This window comes from Rana temporaria, chromosome 7, assembly GCF_905171775.1.
Source record: "Rana temporaria chromosome 7, aRanTem1.1, whole genome shotgun sequence".
In the NCBI taxonomy this organism is placed as follows: Eukaryota; Metazoa; Chordata; class Amphibia; order Anura; family Ranidae; genus Rana; species Rana temporaria.
The window spans coordinates 13,116,975-13,133,409 of NC_053495.1; the positions used below are offsets into that span (position 1 = coordinate 13,116,975).

The following is a 16,435-nucleotide window of genomic DNA, read 5'->3' on the forward strand; positions in this document are numbered from 1 at the left end:
AAAATTTACCGTATTTATCGGGGTATTGCGAGCTCCGGCGTATAGCGCGCACCCCTAAAGTGGACCCACATTCCTGTAAAAAAAAAAAATCATTTTAGTACTTGCAGTTTTGGTGTCTTGCGCGGCGGCCTCGTCGGGTCCGGCGTCTGTCTGCGGCTTCGGTGGTGTCCTCGTCGGGTCCGGCGTCTTTCTGCGGTGTCCTCCTCGCTCGATCCCCGCGCTGAGTTTGAACTACTGCGCCGGCATATACCGAGCGCAGTACACTCGTGTATAGTCGGGCAGGTACGGCTCCTCTCGCGGTCACGTCCTGGACGTACAGGACGTGACTGCGAGAGGAGCCGAGCCTGCCCGACTATACACGAGTGTACTGCGCTCGGTATATGCTGGCGCAGTAGTTCAAACTCGGCGCAGGTATCGGCGTATATCGCGCACCCACGATTTTGCCCTGAATTTCAGGGCAAAATAGTGCGCGGTATACGCCGATAAATACGGTGTATATATATATATATATTTTTTTTAAGCAGAGACCCTAGAGAATAAAATGGTGGTTGTTGCAATATTTTATGTCGCACCGTATTTGCGAAGTGGTTTTTCAAATGCAATTTCTTTTGAAAAAAAAAAAAAAACACTTTAATGAATTAAAAAAAACGAAACGGCAAATTTAGCCCAATTTTTTGAATCGTGATCTTTTATTCTAAGCAAGAAAATCTTGATTCTCATTTTAGCCAGAATCGTGCAGCTCTACTTCACACTATCATTAAATGAAACTTTTTTTTTTTTATATCAATGCCAAAATGTAATGATTTCTGCCAGGGGAGGCAACCTTTTGAGCATAACTGTGTCTGCTCCAAACAATACGACCCGTAGGGGTAGTGGTGCAACGGATCTTCATTAAACCCGCGATCCGAACAGGTCAATATGTTCGGATCGGCACACCATGCGATCCGCGGAGTGCTCCGCTGCCTTGGCCATAGGAAAGGTCGCGGCTTCGGCCTAGCACCGAAGCGGTGACCATCTTGGTACACCCGGCGGCAGCGGCCTAGGTGACCTGCGCGCTGACATCCTCACCCCTCAACTGCTCGTGGATCTGTTCGGCCGGCTTCTATTCTGGTAAGACTAAACGCTAGCAGACAATCTTCCTATTTACAGTGGGGGTGACGTCCATTACAGTGGGGACTATATATGGTGGTGATCCAAGGAAAGATCCGAACCGTGAGTTTTTTGATCCGTTGCACCCCTACTTGGGCTCATGCACATGGGCCTGCAATTAGGGGTGCACCGAAATGGAAATTTCAGAACCGAAATAAAAAAAAAATCAAACCGAAAATGACTTTTCTTTAATTCCCCCCTATTTAAATTTTTTTGATGGGCACAGTGGCTGCGTTTGATGGGCACAGTGGCTGCGTTTGATGGGCACAGTGGCTGCGTTTGATGGGCACAGTGGCTGCGTTTGATGGGCACAGTGGCTGCTTTTGATGGGCACAGTGGCTGCGTTTGATGGGCACAGTGTCGGCGTGTGATGGCACAGGGAAGTAGTCTCTGGTAGTCAGAGAAGGCCAGCATGGCTCAATAACCCACAAAAGTTAAAAAAAATAAAATAAAAGTTTGTGTGTTATTGAGCCATGCTTGCCTTCTCTGACTACCAAAAAAAACATCAATTGCAGCCTCACTGTGAAAAAATGGCAGATACATTTTTTTTTTTTTTTATCTGCCATTTTTTCATTAAGAAAGTGCTGGTCAGTCATCTATTAACCACCAATCGGGAAATGGAGCTAGGAGGACTCCGGTGGAGCGCGATCGGTAGTCGGCACACAATTTGTACAGTGCCGCTGCCCGCGTCTGGTGGCCGCAAATGCATCTGTATAAGAACTGCGCCCCCTCCTAGACTAAATGGTACCGCCCACGGAGGGCGGTCATTATCAGCGATTTTAAATGCGTTTTCGGCACGTCCCTAAAATTGCTATTTTCGACCGATATGTATCGGCACCAATATATCGGTGCATTCCTACTTGCATTACTCTGCTTTCAAAGCAATAATTATTTGTTATGAGTCCATTCACACTGCTCCATTTTGGAGCCAAAACTTGATAAAAATATTTGCATTTGCTGTCCAATGCGGACTGTATTTTATTCTGTACCCATGCAAACCATTGTACTAACGTTTCAGTGTGTACAGCATGAATGGCTCCTCCACCGCCGCTTGGTGATTTCAAGGTTTACAAACCAACCAAAGTTGGGATCCACAATGTGTCGGCAGCGCAGGCGTAGAATCCGTTTGAACTTCAGTTATATTGAATGAGTGAAGGCCGTTCTGTGCCGCTGCATGAATGACACCTTTTTCAGAAGGAGATAAAAGCATCAGAAGTGCGTATTTGGCGATGGCGGCCTATATCGGGATCCTACGGGGTAAATGACCGCGCTATATCAAGAGGACACTCAACTCGACTCTTGTGCGGAACGTAGGTATCATTTAATTCATACATAAGTGTTATACGTCTACAGGCGTTCAGATGCAATACGGGCAACTGGATGGATCAATACGGCCGTTCACATGAGGTGTAAATAATTTGGAGGCTCCCAGAAGTCAAGAAAAGGATAAAAACGAAGGTCATCCCCACCAGCTGGATTACAAGGTCATCCCCTCCTGTTGGTGTTCAGATCACATGCACACTGCCATCTAGTGGCTGTTGCAGAGCAGCACATCCCATCCATAGTAGAAAGATGGTAAGGGATGCAGGGATTTTTTTTTTTTAATGACTCGCCCCCCCCCCATATCCTCACCTGGTGATCTCTGTTCTCGGGTGACAACACTCACTCACTTTATTGTATCCAGGGCTGGGACATGGTATGGGGAAGGAGGGGCAGCTGCCCTGGGCACTATGGTATCATGTGGATTAGGGGGGGGGGTTTAGGGGGAATCTGGGGGGCAGCAGGGCGTAAAAATTGTTCTAGAAGGTGAAATTTGCTAGCAGTGGTGATTTAGGGGAGATTCGTGTTTGTAGGGGGATGATTCGTCCTAGAAGAGGGATTGGGGGGGGGTTGTGCTAAAAGGGGTGATTTAGTAGAGGCAAAAGGATAATTGTGCTAGGAGGGTAAATTATTATTAATAATAAACATTTTTTTTTTGGGGGGGGGAGTGGGGATCTGAAGTGCCAGGAGACGGGAGGTTGTGTACGGTGAGAGGAAATTTGGGGGATTAGAAGGGTGCAGGATTTGTGGTAGGAGGGGCGATTTATTTGGGGAAGCTAATTTGTACTTGGAGGGAAAAGCATGCGGACTAGTGCTCACCCTACTTTTTTTGGGGGGGTGGAATTTGACCCATAATGGGCATGCATCGGTGGGGGGGGGGGGGGGTGCAGTTTGGCATGTTCACCCTGAGCTGCTCTAGGTGACCACCTTGTCCCGGACTGTTTTGTATCTATGGCGTGAAAGAGCTGTTTTGTCATCCTAGGCCAGGACTACAGAACACCACCTTCTTCATAACATGGCAGGAAAGGGGGGGGGGGGGGGAATTTGACACGTAATGGTCATGCATGGGGGGGGGGGGTGCGTGCAGTTTGGCATGTTCAACCTGAGCTGCTCTAGGTGACCACCTTGTCCCGGGACTGTTTTGTGTCTATATGCTGTGGAGGAGCCGTATTGTCACCCTAGGCCAGGACTACAGAACACCACCTTCTTATTCATAACATGGCAGGAAAGGGGGGGGGATTTGACACGTAATGGTCATGCATGGGGGGGGGTGCAGTTTGGCATGTTCACCCTGAGCTGCTCTAGGTGACCACCTTGTCCCGGGACTGTTTTGTATCTATGGCGTGGAGGAGCTGTATTGTCACCCTAGGCCAGGACTACAGAACACCACCTTCTCTTATTCATAGCAGGAAAGGGGGGGGGGGCAGTTGTTGAGGTTTAAATGCTTGCTTTTGCCTAGAGCAGTGATGGCGAACCTTGGCACCCCAGATGTTTTGGAACTACATTTCCCATGATGCTCGTGTACTCTGCAGTGTAGTTGAGCATCATGGGAAATGTAGTTCCAAAACATCTGGGGTGCCGAGGTTCTCCATCACTGGCCTAGAGGAACAAAGACTATTATTTAACTTGTGCCCTCCCCCAAAAAAAAATTGCAGCCTTTGTCCACGCTGTAAGAAAAGTTTCCCCTCTGCCCACCTCTCTCTCATGTGCCAGTAGCCCTGCATTGTATGTGAGGGCACCAAGGGAGTTGTAGTTGTCCCACCAATGGAAGGGGAGTGACGTCTTGTACCCGGGTGACATTCACTTTGTACGGAGTCTCGATCTCTCATCTGATTGTCCTCTCGGAGAAGTACAATGCTGAGGACAAACCGTTCGGTTCAGACCAGTTTGGTGCCGTTTCTTTGTTTTGGGTATTTTTGCAGATTCATAGTAAGTTTGATGATTTTGCGTCCCTCGTGAGTCGCGCGGGGTGGTGTTTTCACTCAATAAAAGGACATTCCCAGTTAAGTGTTTTGTGTACATTCTCGGGATGTACGTATTTACCATTTACTGTCTGTTCACTGCTGGATTGCACTGGTTGTGCCTGGGTTCACACTAGTGTGATTTGGATGTGGGTTTCCCCCGCATCCAATCCGCATGACGGGAGACTGACCGGTTCACACATCTGTGGCAGCTGCGGAGTGCATTGCACAGGGGTCCTGTGTGTCTCCGTTTTCTGCTGAGGGTGGTCCCTTCTGTTTAACCGCTTCCATACAGGGCTGTTATACACACACATCCATACCGGGCCTATTCTGGCACTTCTCTCCTACATGTACAAATCATAATTTTTTTGCTAGAAAATTACGCAGAACCCCCAAACATTATATATGTTTTTTTAGCAGACACCCTAGGGAATAAAACGATGGTCATTGAAACGTTTTATCTTGCACGCTATTTGCGCAATAATTTTTCAAACGCCTTTTTTTTGGAAAAAAATTGTTTCATGAATTAAAAAAATAACAAAACAGTAAAGTTAGCCCAATTTTTTTGTAAAATATGAAATATGATGTTACACCGAGTAAATAGATACCTAACATGTCACGCTTTAAAATTGCGCACACTCATGGAATTGCGCCAAACTTCGGTACTTAAAAATCTCCATAGGCAACGCTTTGAAATTTTTTACAGGTTACCAGTTTAGATTTACAGAGGAGATCTAGTGCTAGAATTATTGCTGGCACTCTAACGCACGCGGCGATACCTCACATATGTGGTTTAAACGGCGTTTACATATGTCGGCGGGACTTGCGTGTGCGTGTGCGTTCGCTTCTGCGCGCGAGCTACTGGGGACAGGGGCGTTAAAAAATTTTTTATTTATTTATTTTTTTACATATTTATTTATTTTTTTACACTTTTTTTTTATTTTATTTTTTTTATTATAACTTTTATTCCTATTACAAGGAATGTAAACATCCCTTGTAATAGGAATGTGTGTGACAGGTCCTCTTTATGGAGAGAGGCGGGGTCAATAAGACCCCACATCTCTCCTCCAGGCTGGGAAGCATGAAATCGGTGAAAAAAAATTCACCGATCTCATGCTTGCTGTTGCTTAGCAGCCGCAATTGCGGCTTTGTTTACTTACGGGGACCCGGGCGTGACGTCATCACATCGCGCCCGGGTCCTCCGACGGTTATAAAGATGACTGGTGACCATCTGGTCACCAGTCATCTCTATGCTTCCTGCCAGCGCCGGACGATTCGTTCTCCGGGCCCCCGATGGCACGGGAGAGCCCGGAGAAGCACCGGATGGCGGCGGGAGGGGGGGGATGTCCCCTCCCGCCGCCTGTAAGAACGATCTAGCGGCGGAATTGCCGCTATGATCGTTCTTGCGTTGTGCAGAATCACCGGCACAAGAGAAGGATATCTGAATGATGCCTCTAGCTGCAGGCATCATTCAGATGTGTAGTATAACACTTTTTGATCGCAGCTTCACACATTTTTTGCTAAAATAAGCGCAATATTTTCTTTGTATCATTCAGATATCCACCCGCAAAGCCCAGGACGTCACATGACGTCCTCCTGGATCGAGGAGGGGTTCCTGCCGCCGTCATTTCACAATGACGCGGTAGGGAAGTGGTTAAAAAGCCGGAGTTTAATTAAACCCAAAAACAAACATTTATTGTACTATAAGGTTATCGGTTCTTGGATGTGGTGGGTGCATTTTTCTTTCTCCCTATTCCCCCCCCCCCCCCCCCCCCCCACCAGCTATAATCTTTCTGTTCTGACATTGGGGGGGTGGGATTTCAATTAAGGAAATCTGGATGGCTGATATATGATGCCGATTTTTTTTTTTGGTGGCACTAGCAGAAGGCACTTATTGGCACTGGATGGCACTGAAAGATGGTACTAGCAGATGGCACTGATTGTCAGGTGGCAATAGTTAGCAATGGTTGGCATTGGCAGGTGGCACTGATGGCTTTAGTTGTCACTGGCAGGTGGCACTGGTGCAAAAAAAAAATGGTGTCACCCCCTCTCAGTATAGACCCCTCTCCCTCCGCCTCCAGTATAGACACCCCCCCTGCTACAGACACCAGAGAGCGGTGTGTGTCCCACGAGCGCGGGCCCTTCCTCCTCCTGTGGGCGTAAACAGAGAGGAGGAATGGCGTCGCACCGATTAGGACGGTGTCAAATCGCATCTCAAATCGAAGCAAATCGTACCCAGCGTGAACCTGGCCTCAAAGTGTGACAGCGCTGAAACCTGTCCTGGGCAGAGGGTGAAAGTACCCGGTAGGCAATTGTTCAATAATGCTTTTGAATGGGCTTATCCAAAGCACTGTTGCCCCATTCCCTTCTGTCATTTTTGGAAGAGACTCTGGAGCTGTAGGGGGGGTATCTGGTCTCTCTGGGCATTCAGAAACACGAGGCCTATTAGCAGCGTTAGGTAATCTCTATCAGTGTGAAGATTTATTTGTAGATTGTCAGCCAGGACGGTGCTGGGTTTCTAGTTTCGCTGCCGAGGCTGCGGCACTCAATCACCAGCGCAGAACCAGACCCGTCCAATGACGTCAGCGGCAGATGGTGAACTATTCAAAACTTGTTAGGGGGCAGTAGGGTGGGGGTCTCGGTTTACAGCCCCCATTCTTACAGAGGTAACCCTTTCCATGCACTCGCCATACAGTTTCCCTGTTCTCCGATCTGAAGTACTTCATAAGACATTTTGGATGTATTCAGTAAATCAGTGTAAGGTGGTGTTGTACACAAAAAAAAAAACTCCTAGTAACCAGATTTTGGATCCCCAAGAGATGATTGGTTGCTGTGGGCTACTGTCATTGTCTGGACTTTGTGTGATTAGTATACATAAAGAGAACCGGTCACTCTGGGAGTTGTGCTGCAGCAAAGAACAAAAACAAAGAAAGAGCTCCTCCCTCATTCAGTTGTGTGAACTCCAGGAAAACGAATAGTCCAGGACCAGCAACTGCAAAGGTTAAATGGCCAGTTATGTCTGTGGGGGGGGGGGCGTTGTGTGTGTTCACATCAGAGTGCTGTGTTTTAAGAGCTGAGCCCAAGAGCAGTGCCTCTCCCACCCTACTGGACATGGAGGCAGCAGCAGGAGCCGTTGGTTCCTGCTGCTGTCAATCACAGCTTGTAAGAAGAGAGTGAGGGGGGGAGGTTGAGCTGCACTGTGTGTGTGTGTGTGTCTATAGATAAAGAACGCAGCTCAAGATCGATCCTGCACAAGCCGCTTGCTGTGGGGCATTAGGCAGGGGAGAAGAGAGAGGAGCCAGGAGCATCGGCGGGGGCACCCTAGAAGAGGAGAATCGGGGGTTGCTCTGTATAAAAAAAAAACACTGCACAGAGCAGGTAAGTATAACATGTTAATTTTTTTTATATTTTATTTAAAAATTAGTAGGTTTACAATCACTTTAATGTGAACCAGCAATTGACTGTATCATCTGTTTATTGTACAAATCCAACTGAGACTGGTAAGGTTGGTTTAAGGCAGTGTTTCTCAATTCCAGTCCTCAGGCCCCCCAACAGGTCAGGTTTTCAGGATTTCCCTCAGATGAAAAGGCTGTGGTGATTACTAAGGCAGTGAAACTGATCAAATCACCTGTGCAAAATAATGGAAATCCTGAAAACCTGACCTGTTGGGGGGGGGCCTGAGGACTGGAATTGAGAAACACTGGTTTAAGGGGTTGTAAACCTTTGTGATTTTTCACCTTAAAGGAACATTAAAGGTTCGTTTTTTATTAGATCAATTGATTTCTGTAAGCTAGAGCATTTAAATATCACTTGCCTCGTTTTTCCTTTTGACCTCCAAAATACAGTAATCCAGGTTTGAAAATGCCATTTCCTGTCACTCCTCTTCTTGCTTTCCACCAGCATCTGAGCTGTTTTGCATGGTGGAAAGCAGAATGTGCTCACCCCCTCCCTATGACTACTACAGCCCTGCGTGAAGATCCTCTCTTATCCCTCACAGGCATGGAGGCTAAGCCTAATGGGAACTGTAGTTCCCAGTAGGCCGTGATGTAGCAAGAATGAATGTGCACCGCAAACCAGGAAGTCAGTGAGAATAACGATTCAGGAGTGACGGAGATGAATAAAACAGCTCAATTTCAACAGGTATCAAACTAGTTATAATGCAAAACATTACTTTTTACTTTATCAGCTACTGTCAGACATTAATTTAAGAGGAAACTATTTTTGTCTTTACAACCCCTTTAATGCATCCTATGCATTAAGGTGAAAAAACACCTTGCAGTGTCCGACCCAATCCCCAAGCCCCTACTTACCTGAGCCCCAAATTTCTGTGGGCGCGATCCCACGTCGCTCTCTCCGCGGCTTCTCGGCTATTCATTGGATGGATTGATGTCAGCGCAGCCATTGGCTCCCGCTGTTGTCAATCAAATCCGACGATGCTGAGTGTATGACACAGGAGCGCACCTGCAAGGTAACCCCCTCGGGAGAGAGATTCCCAGAGGGGGGTTATCTATTGCGGGGAGGAGCTGAGAGAGCCACTGTGGGACCCCAGAAGAGGAGGATCGGGGGCCACTCTGTGCAAAACTAACTACACTGTGGAGGTAAGTATAATATGTTTGGTGTGTGTGTTTGTTTTAAAGGGGACCTTCACTGACAAAATTGAGGCTGTAAATCTGTAATTGTATAAAGTTAAAACAAAAGTGAAAGAATTTGCAAGGCATCGTCTGCCCTGTCAGACCTTTTTTTTTACTTTGCCCGTACAGGAAAAAATGACAGGTTCTCTTGATGGCTCACCCCAGTGATCTGTTGGGGATATGGGGAGGATGTAAGGGTTTGGTGCTGTTTAGTTTTAGATTGACCTGCAGTCTGGTTTATCAATCTATTATTTGCTCCCATTACATATACATGATGTGATATAATCTCAGTAGTCTTGTCCTTTTGTGCTTGTTTTCAGGCTCAGTCTGTTTTGGGTCCTTCCATTGACAAGGTAACCGGAACGCTGCTCTACAATGTCGCCACACGTCTCAAGGATGCAAAGAGACTGGACTTCCTGGTTGGCTACATCATCAGCAAGAAGATTGGGACAGACCTACAGCTCAATGGTAGGTACTTCAATTGCAATTGGGGGGGGGGGGGGATTCGATGCTGTAGCATGGGAGCACATTTTGGGGCCTGCATGATGGCTGGTTCTTGTAAAATATCTCCCCCCCCCCCCCCCCCTCATTTCTCTTTGAAATCAAATGATCTTGAGTGTTTCTAAACCCAAGAGCAAACCTTTTTCTATATCACAAATTGCCTTTTAGATGGGGTAGAAGCATGAGGGCTCGTTCACATTGGCGCAGGGACTGACGTTTGGAAGAACGCTAGTCACCGCTAGGGCACATAGAAAGCAAGTGTTTTTGTATGCCGCCCCCCAGAGTCAATACTTTTGTAGAACTGCCTTTCTCTCCAATTACAGCTGCAAGTCTTTTTGGGGATGTCTCTACCAGCTTTGCACATGTAGAGAGGGACATTTCTGCCCATTCTTCTTTACAAAATATCTCAAGCTCTGTCAGATTGGATGGAGAGCGTCTGTGATCAGCAATTTTCAAGTCTTGCCACAGATTCTCAATGGGATTTAGGTCTGGACTGTGACTTGGCCATTCTAACACATGAATATGCTTTGATCTAAACCATTCCATTGTAGCTCTGGCTGTATGTTTTCGGGTCATTGTCCTGCTGGAAGGTGAACCTCCGCCCCAATCAAGTCTTTTGCAGACCCTAACAGGTTTTCTTCTAAGATTGTCCTGTATTTGGCTCCATCCATCTTCCCATCAACTCTGACCAGCTTCCCTGTCCCTGCTGAAGAAAATCATCCCCACAACATAATGCTGCCTCCACCATGTTTCACAGTGGTGATGGTGTGTTCAGGGTGATGTGCAGTGTTAGTTTTCCACCACACAGTGTTTTGCTTTTAGGCCTAATTCTTCCCCATTCTAGCCAAAACTAAAAAAATAATTGATGCACATAAACGTTGCCATGTTACCACGGCTCCAGGATTCAGGCACAGGTCTGGCATTGTAACAAAGGCAGAATTGGAACACTTGAGGGAATGTACTTGGAGCCTGAATATGCTTGGCTTCATCCTTCAAGTGGCCAAATTGGGGATATAGGGAAATTTTCTGACCACCCGTAGGTCATCATATTGTATATGTGGAGCTCTTCGTAGCCTTGCAAGGTCTGCTTTGCTGACCTGACAACTTTATATCATTGTAGAGGTTGGGGGGGGGGGGGGGTTCATTGGTCATGAATGACCCCGGTTGCTACCACCGTGGGAGAACAATCGCAATCAGCATTGGTTTTCTAACCTGCCTCCTTATGTCTGTTGGCTGGCTTCCTCTTATTGACTGGCATTCTTTAACTTCATAACACCATTCTTAATGTGACCCACGCCATAATGCTGTATAGATCCGGCCCGTGTGTTCATTTACTCTTCTCGGGTTCACCTCAGGATACGTACAAGTTCTTGCCTGCACTCCCTCTGGGGTCTCCTCGAGCATTTTTTTTTTATTAAACCACTAATGTGTTAAAAAAATAAATTGGCTCCACAGAGGATCACAGCGTGCGTACATTGACTTTCCCTGTCCTGTTAATTTGATTATTCTCCGGTCCCCTCTGGCTGTAGAGAAAGCAGGTGATTTACTTTTTCTCTCTCTCCTTTTATCCAGCCGCCTTGGATTATGTAAAAGGCCACCCCGTGGACCCCATTAATGTGGCCGATTTTGAAAAAGAATGTGGAGTCGGAGCAGTTGTGACGCCAGAAGAAATAGAAGAAGCTGTAAGTATTGTATTCTCTCCTCTATCATATTTTGTATTCTGGACTTTTCGCTTTGTCAAGAATGGGGAATGTGCCCACATTTAAATCTTAGGTTGATGGTATATGACAGTGGTCTCCAAACTGTGGCCCAGCGGCTAGATGCGGTCCTTTGCTTGCCTTTATCCGGCTCTTGTAAAACTGTTCCTCCCACTGGCGCCCCATAGCGTGGCGGGCCACTGTTCCTCCCACAGGCACCCCATAGCGCGGCGGGGCACTGTTCCTCCCGCAGGCACCCCATAGCACAGCGGGGCACTGTTCCTCCCGCAGGCGCCCCATAGCGCGGCGGGGCACTGTTCCTCCCGCAGGCGCCCCATAGCGCGGCGGGGCACTGTTCCTCCCGCAGGCGCCCCATAGCGCGACGGGGCACTGTTCCTCCCGCAGGCGCCCCATAGCGCGACGGGGCACTGTTCCTCCCGCAGGCGCCCCATAGCGCGACGGGGCACTGTTCCTCCCGCAGGCGCCCCATAGCGCGACGGGGCACTGTTCCTCCCGCAGGCGCCCCATAGCGCGGCGGGGCACTGTTCCTCCCGCAGGCGCCCCATAGCGCGGCGGGGCACTGTTCCTCCCGCAGGCGCCCCATAGCGCGGCGGACCACTGTTCCTCCCGCAGGCACCCCATAGCGCGGCGGGCCACTGTTCCTCCCACAGGCACCCCATAGCGCGGCGGGGCAATTTTCTTCCCCCAGGCGCCCCATAGCGCGGCAGGGCACTGTTCCTCCCGCTAGCCACAGTCTGGCATCTCTAAAGTCTGAAGAATAGTAAACAGGCCCTTTCTTTAGAAAGTTTGGAGGCTCCTGCAGTCAGAGCCCACGTGATGTCATGCATTTTCCTGGTTTGATATAATAGATCATGTGATTTACTTCTAAACCTGCAGTAAACCAGTGAACAAAATAAAGTTTATTCATAGAACTTGTTTATGCTTTTGTATTTAACCAACACCCAGTAGTCATTAATTTAGGGTGGATAACGAGGGCGCTGGCCATGCCAGCCATAGACTTTTTGTTCTTCTTCACCCGCTAAGTCAATGTGACTTCCAGTGTCTCCCAGTTATAATTAGTGCTTACAATTGCTTGTATTTTACTCCAGGTTGAAGCCGTCATCCAGAGGTACAAAGAGCAGCTTTTGGAAGAGAGATATCGCTTTAACATGGGCTTGTTGATGGGTGAGTTTCTGCTATGTGGCGCAGCTGTTGTGCTGTAACATTCATTTTCTACCTTTCTAAGCATTGTGAATAAACAATAAATTCCTTTTTAGTCTGCAAAAGTGATTTTTTTTAAAGACATTTAAAAAAATAAACATCATACTTGCCTGCTCTGGTTTTGCACAGAGCAGCTCCAAGCCTGCCTTTCTGGGGTCCCCTGCTGGCCCCTCCCACATGTCAAGTTGCTTGCTCTGAGGCACTCATGCATGCTCGCTCCCTAGCTTGACAGAGTGCAGCTTGGCCCTGCTCTCACTTGCTGCTCTCACAGATGTATCATCCATTCAGAGTTCTGTGAATGGGAGAACTACAACTGCCATCAGCCTTTGCAGCTGACGGCTTGTAGTTCTCAATGACCTACCAGAGCGCTGAGCTCTAGAAGGGTAGTTGAATCTTCTTGTCATTTAGTAACTGTGTATGGGCAGACAGCTACACTGACAGTCTGCAGGAGCCTGAGATTGCACCTGGGGTCTGCTGATTCCAGGTGCAATGCTCTGCATGCTCCTAATGGTAAAAAAAAGCGCATATTGTTGCCTACAAAATGATGTACATTTTATTTTTAAAGGTGCACTTATTCTCCTCCCCAATTGGCTTTGGGTGCAGGTGACAGCATCTCAAGTAAGGGAAGCCTTACGGCTTTGCAGCCATTTCCTACTGCCCATGCATGAGTTGTGCAGCGCCTTGTAAATTGTCAAATGGTCTTCTGAGATCTGTGATGTGTCCCAGAAGACTGGGGGAAGGAGGGGCTAATCTTCGGGCTCAGGTCACTGTGGCACATCTGGCCGAAAGTAGAAGCAGGTACCTGTCAAAACCGGGTACTTCCCTTTCTCCACCCCCCTTTAATGGAGATACTTGACCTATGCCTCAGTCCATTATACTCAATAGTGAATTTATAAAGCAGAACTCCATGCAGCTCTGTTTTCATTAACCACTTTAACCACTTTAACCACATTAACCCTGCATCTCTCCATAAAGAGTACCTGTCACGAACCATTCCTATTACAAGGGATGTTTACATTCCTTGTAATAGGAATAAAAGTGATCAAAATTTTTTTTTTTAAAGTGTAAAAATAAAATAAATTGAGTAAAATAAAATAAAATAATAAAAAAAAAATGTTTTAAACGCCCCTATCCCCGGTAGCTTGCGCTCAGAAGTGAACACACACGTAAGTCCCGCCCACATATGTAAACGCCGTTCAAACCACACATGTGAGGTATCGCCGCACTAGACCCCCTCTGTAACTCTAAATTTGTAACTTGTAAAAAAAAAATAAGCAACGCCTATGGAGATTTTTAAGTACTGACGTTTGGCGCCATTCCATGAGTGTGCGCAATTTTAAAGCGTGACATGTTGGGTATCTATTTACTCGGCGTAACTTCATCTTTCACATTATACAAAAAAATTGGGCTAACTTTACTGATTTCTTATTTTTTTTAATTCACAAAACCGTTTTTTTCCCCAAAAAAAAGGCGTTTGAAAAATTATTGCGCAAATACTGTGCGAGATAAAAAGTTGCAATGGCCGGCATTTTATTCCCTAGGGCAGGGGTGTCAAACTGGCGGCCCTCCAGCTGTTGCAAAACTACAAGTCCCATGAGGCATTGCAAGGCTAACAGTTACAAGCATGACTCTCACAGGTAGAGGCATGATGGGACTTGTAGTTTCGGAACAGCTGGAGGGCCGCCAGTTTGACACCCCTGCCCTAGGGTGTCTGCTAAAAAAAACATATATAGTGTTTGGGGGTTCTGAGTAATTTTCTAACAAAAAAAATATGATTTATGCATGTAGCAGAGAAGTGCCAAAATAGGCCCGGTATGGAATTGGTTAATATATCCTTTAAATGTATGTTTTATTTGAAATGCAAGCACTGTCAGCACATGAGTTTTGACCCATTGTCTTGAAGCCCACTAAACAGCATTGCCAAGACTGGGTGCAGGGAGGGGCAGCACAAGCAGCCAATCGGCTGTGCCGCAATGCTCATGTGCTAACAAGAGGGCGGAAAGATGAGCTTCATCAGTCTGCTGCTTTTCCTTTTGCTGCCCAGTCACGGGTTGGGAAAAGAGCTGTAAGTGGTGTTGACCTGCAGCAGATAAAAACCTGGCCCTGCCAGACAGGGCTGTGTTATGTGCCAAATCTCAGACTTGGATGGGCAGAAACCCAATTTCTTTGGCAAGCAAGCTGGCCCCTTGGGTTTTGTAGGGGACGGAAGGGTAGTCATAGCAACCAGATGCTGTTTTGTACCCAGTACATCATGATCTCTTCTCTGTTATCGTTCCTTCAGATACTTGTGTGCATGAGATACATGTTCCCCCCTGTGAATAAATAGGCCAAGTCATGTATTTCTTGGTTCAGCGTACAAAACTGGCAGCACCGTGTTTATTTTTGGTTCTTCAATGTAGATTCTGTTTTCCCGCATCTGTGCAGGGGAAGCGAGGAACAGACTGAAGTGGGCAGATGGAAAAATTGTCAAGAATGAGGTGGACATGCAGGTATTTATTTTCATATTAAACCCTAATTTCCACATGTCTGTCTTTTCATAGTATACAGGTTCTGATGTACACTACAGGTATATATTGAATATGTATGTCTTGCTGATCGTGATGCTTGGAATGAGAGTAATGAAGATAACTGAAGGACCTGCACCCGTAATCATGTCTGTTTTTAGTGTAGATTTACTTTTTGTATCTGTTTAATTAAAATTACAATACAAAATGTATCTCATTTAAAAAAAAAAAAATTTTTTTTAAGGCAGGCATTCATGTAAGCTAACCGTATAAAGAAACGTGTGTGTGTGTGTGTTTTTTTTTTTTTTTATGACTTGCTTGCATTGATTACATGCTGTAAATTAAAGCGGTTGTACACCCTGTTATTTTTTTTTTATTTTTTTTTTACACCTGTAAAGGAAAAGCCATAATGAGCTAGTATGCACCGCATACTAGCTCATTATGAAATACTTACCTTAAAACGAGGTGAAGAGAACTTACCTGGTCCACGCCGAATGAGGTGTCGTCTTGCTCCGGCGTGTCTTCCGGGTATCGCCGCTCCAGCGCTGTGATTAGCTGGAGTGGCGATGACGTCGCTCACGGGCATGCGCGCGGGAGACTTAATTCGGTAAGGTCCGGCGGCTGCTGGTCCTTTAGCCGAGGATCCCAGCTGCGCATGTGCCGCTGCAATCAGCGGCGCATTGCGGGGGGAATATCTCCTAAACCATACAGGTTTAGGAGATATTCTTTATACCTACAGGTAAGCCTTATTATAGGCTTACCTGTAGGTAAAAAAGTTGGGTATACAATCACTTTAAGAGAAATATTGGAATGTGTTTTTTTTTTGTTTTGTTTTGTTTTCTTTCCTGCTGCATTTGTCCCGAGCTGGTTCTAACACTGAGAACCGAATGATCAAACACCACCGATCGCTTGGTTCCCAGTTTTGTGAGCAGAGAGCTGGTAACTGGCAGTCAGCCGCTCTCTGCTGTAAGACGCCCCCCCCGCCCCACACACGCGCGCACTCACTGGATCGTTGGGTTGTGGAGGGGGCAGCCATCTCAGACTCTCGGGGGCTCACTAAGAGGCTGAACCAGGTGCCGATTCAGGCATGTGGGCGGATCCCGACCATATGGTAACGGCTCTTTCCCAAACCTGGTCTGGCTCTGTGACCTCGACTGACAGCGGACTTCAGCCCGCTGTCTGCTGAAAATGGGTCACAGAAGTGCAAAACGAACTGCACTCCTGTGATGCACAGGAAAGGTACAGCCAAACAAGCTTTGGCTGTACTTCTCCTTTTTAAATTGTATATAAATGCAAGGCCAGTGCAAACATCTGGCACCATCTCTAGTGATTTCACCCCCTTTTCAGTTATAAAAAGCCTCTGAAATTACCCTACCAAAGGCCTTTTATCTTCAGTAATATGACCGCTAGGTCCCATCTTCTCTTCAAAACAGTTTGGTACAGAGACTGCA

General features: G+C 46.9%; 1 protein-coding gene across 1 annotated transcript in view; it reads left to right on the forward strand.

The window, feature by feature from the left end:
- The window catches only part of QARS1 (glutaminyl-tRNA synthetase 1), a 93,326-nt gene that overhangs the window by 19,214 nt on the left and 57,677 nt on the right, over positions 1-16,435 (forward strand). The window contains exons 2-5 of the mRNA XM_040358917.1: positions 9,382-9,529; positions 11,135-11,244; positions 12,369-12,444; positions 14,905-14,969. Coding sequence (XP_040214851.1) covers positions 9,382-9,529; positions 11,135-11,244; positions 12,369-12,444; positions 14,905-14,969 — 399 coding nt within the window. The remainder of the gene's footprint in view (positions 1-9,381; positions 9,530-11,134; positions 11,245-12,368; positions 12,445-14,904; positions 14,970-16,435) is intronic.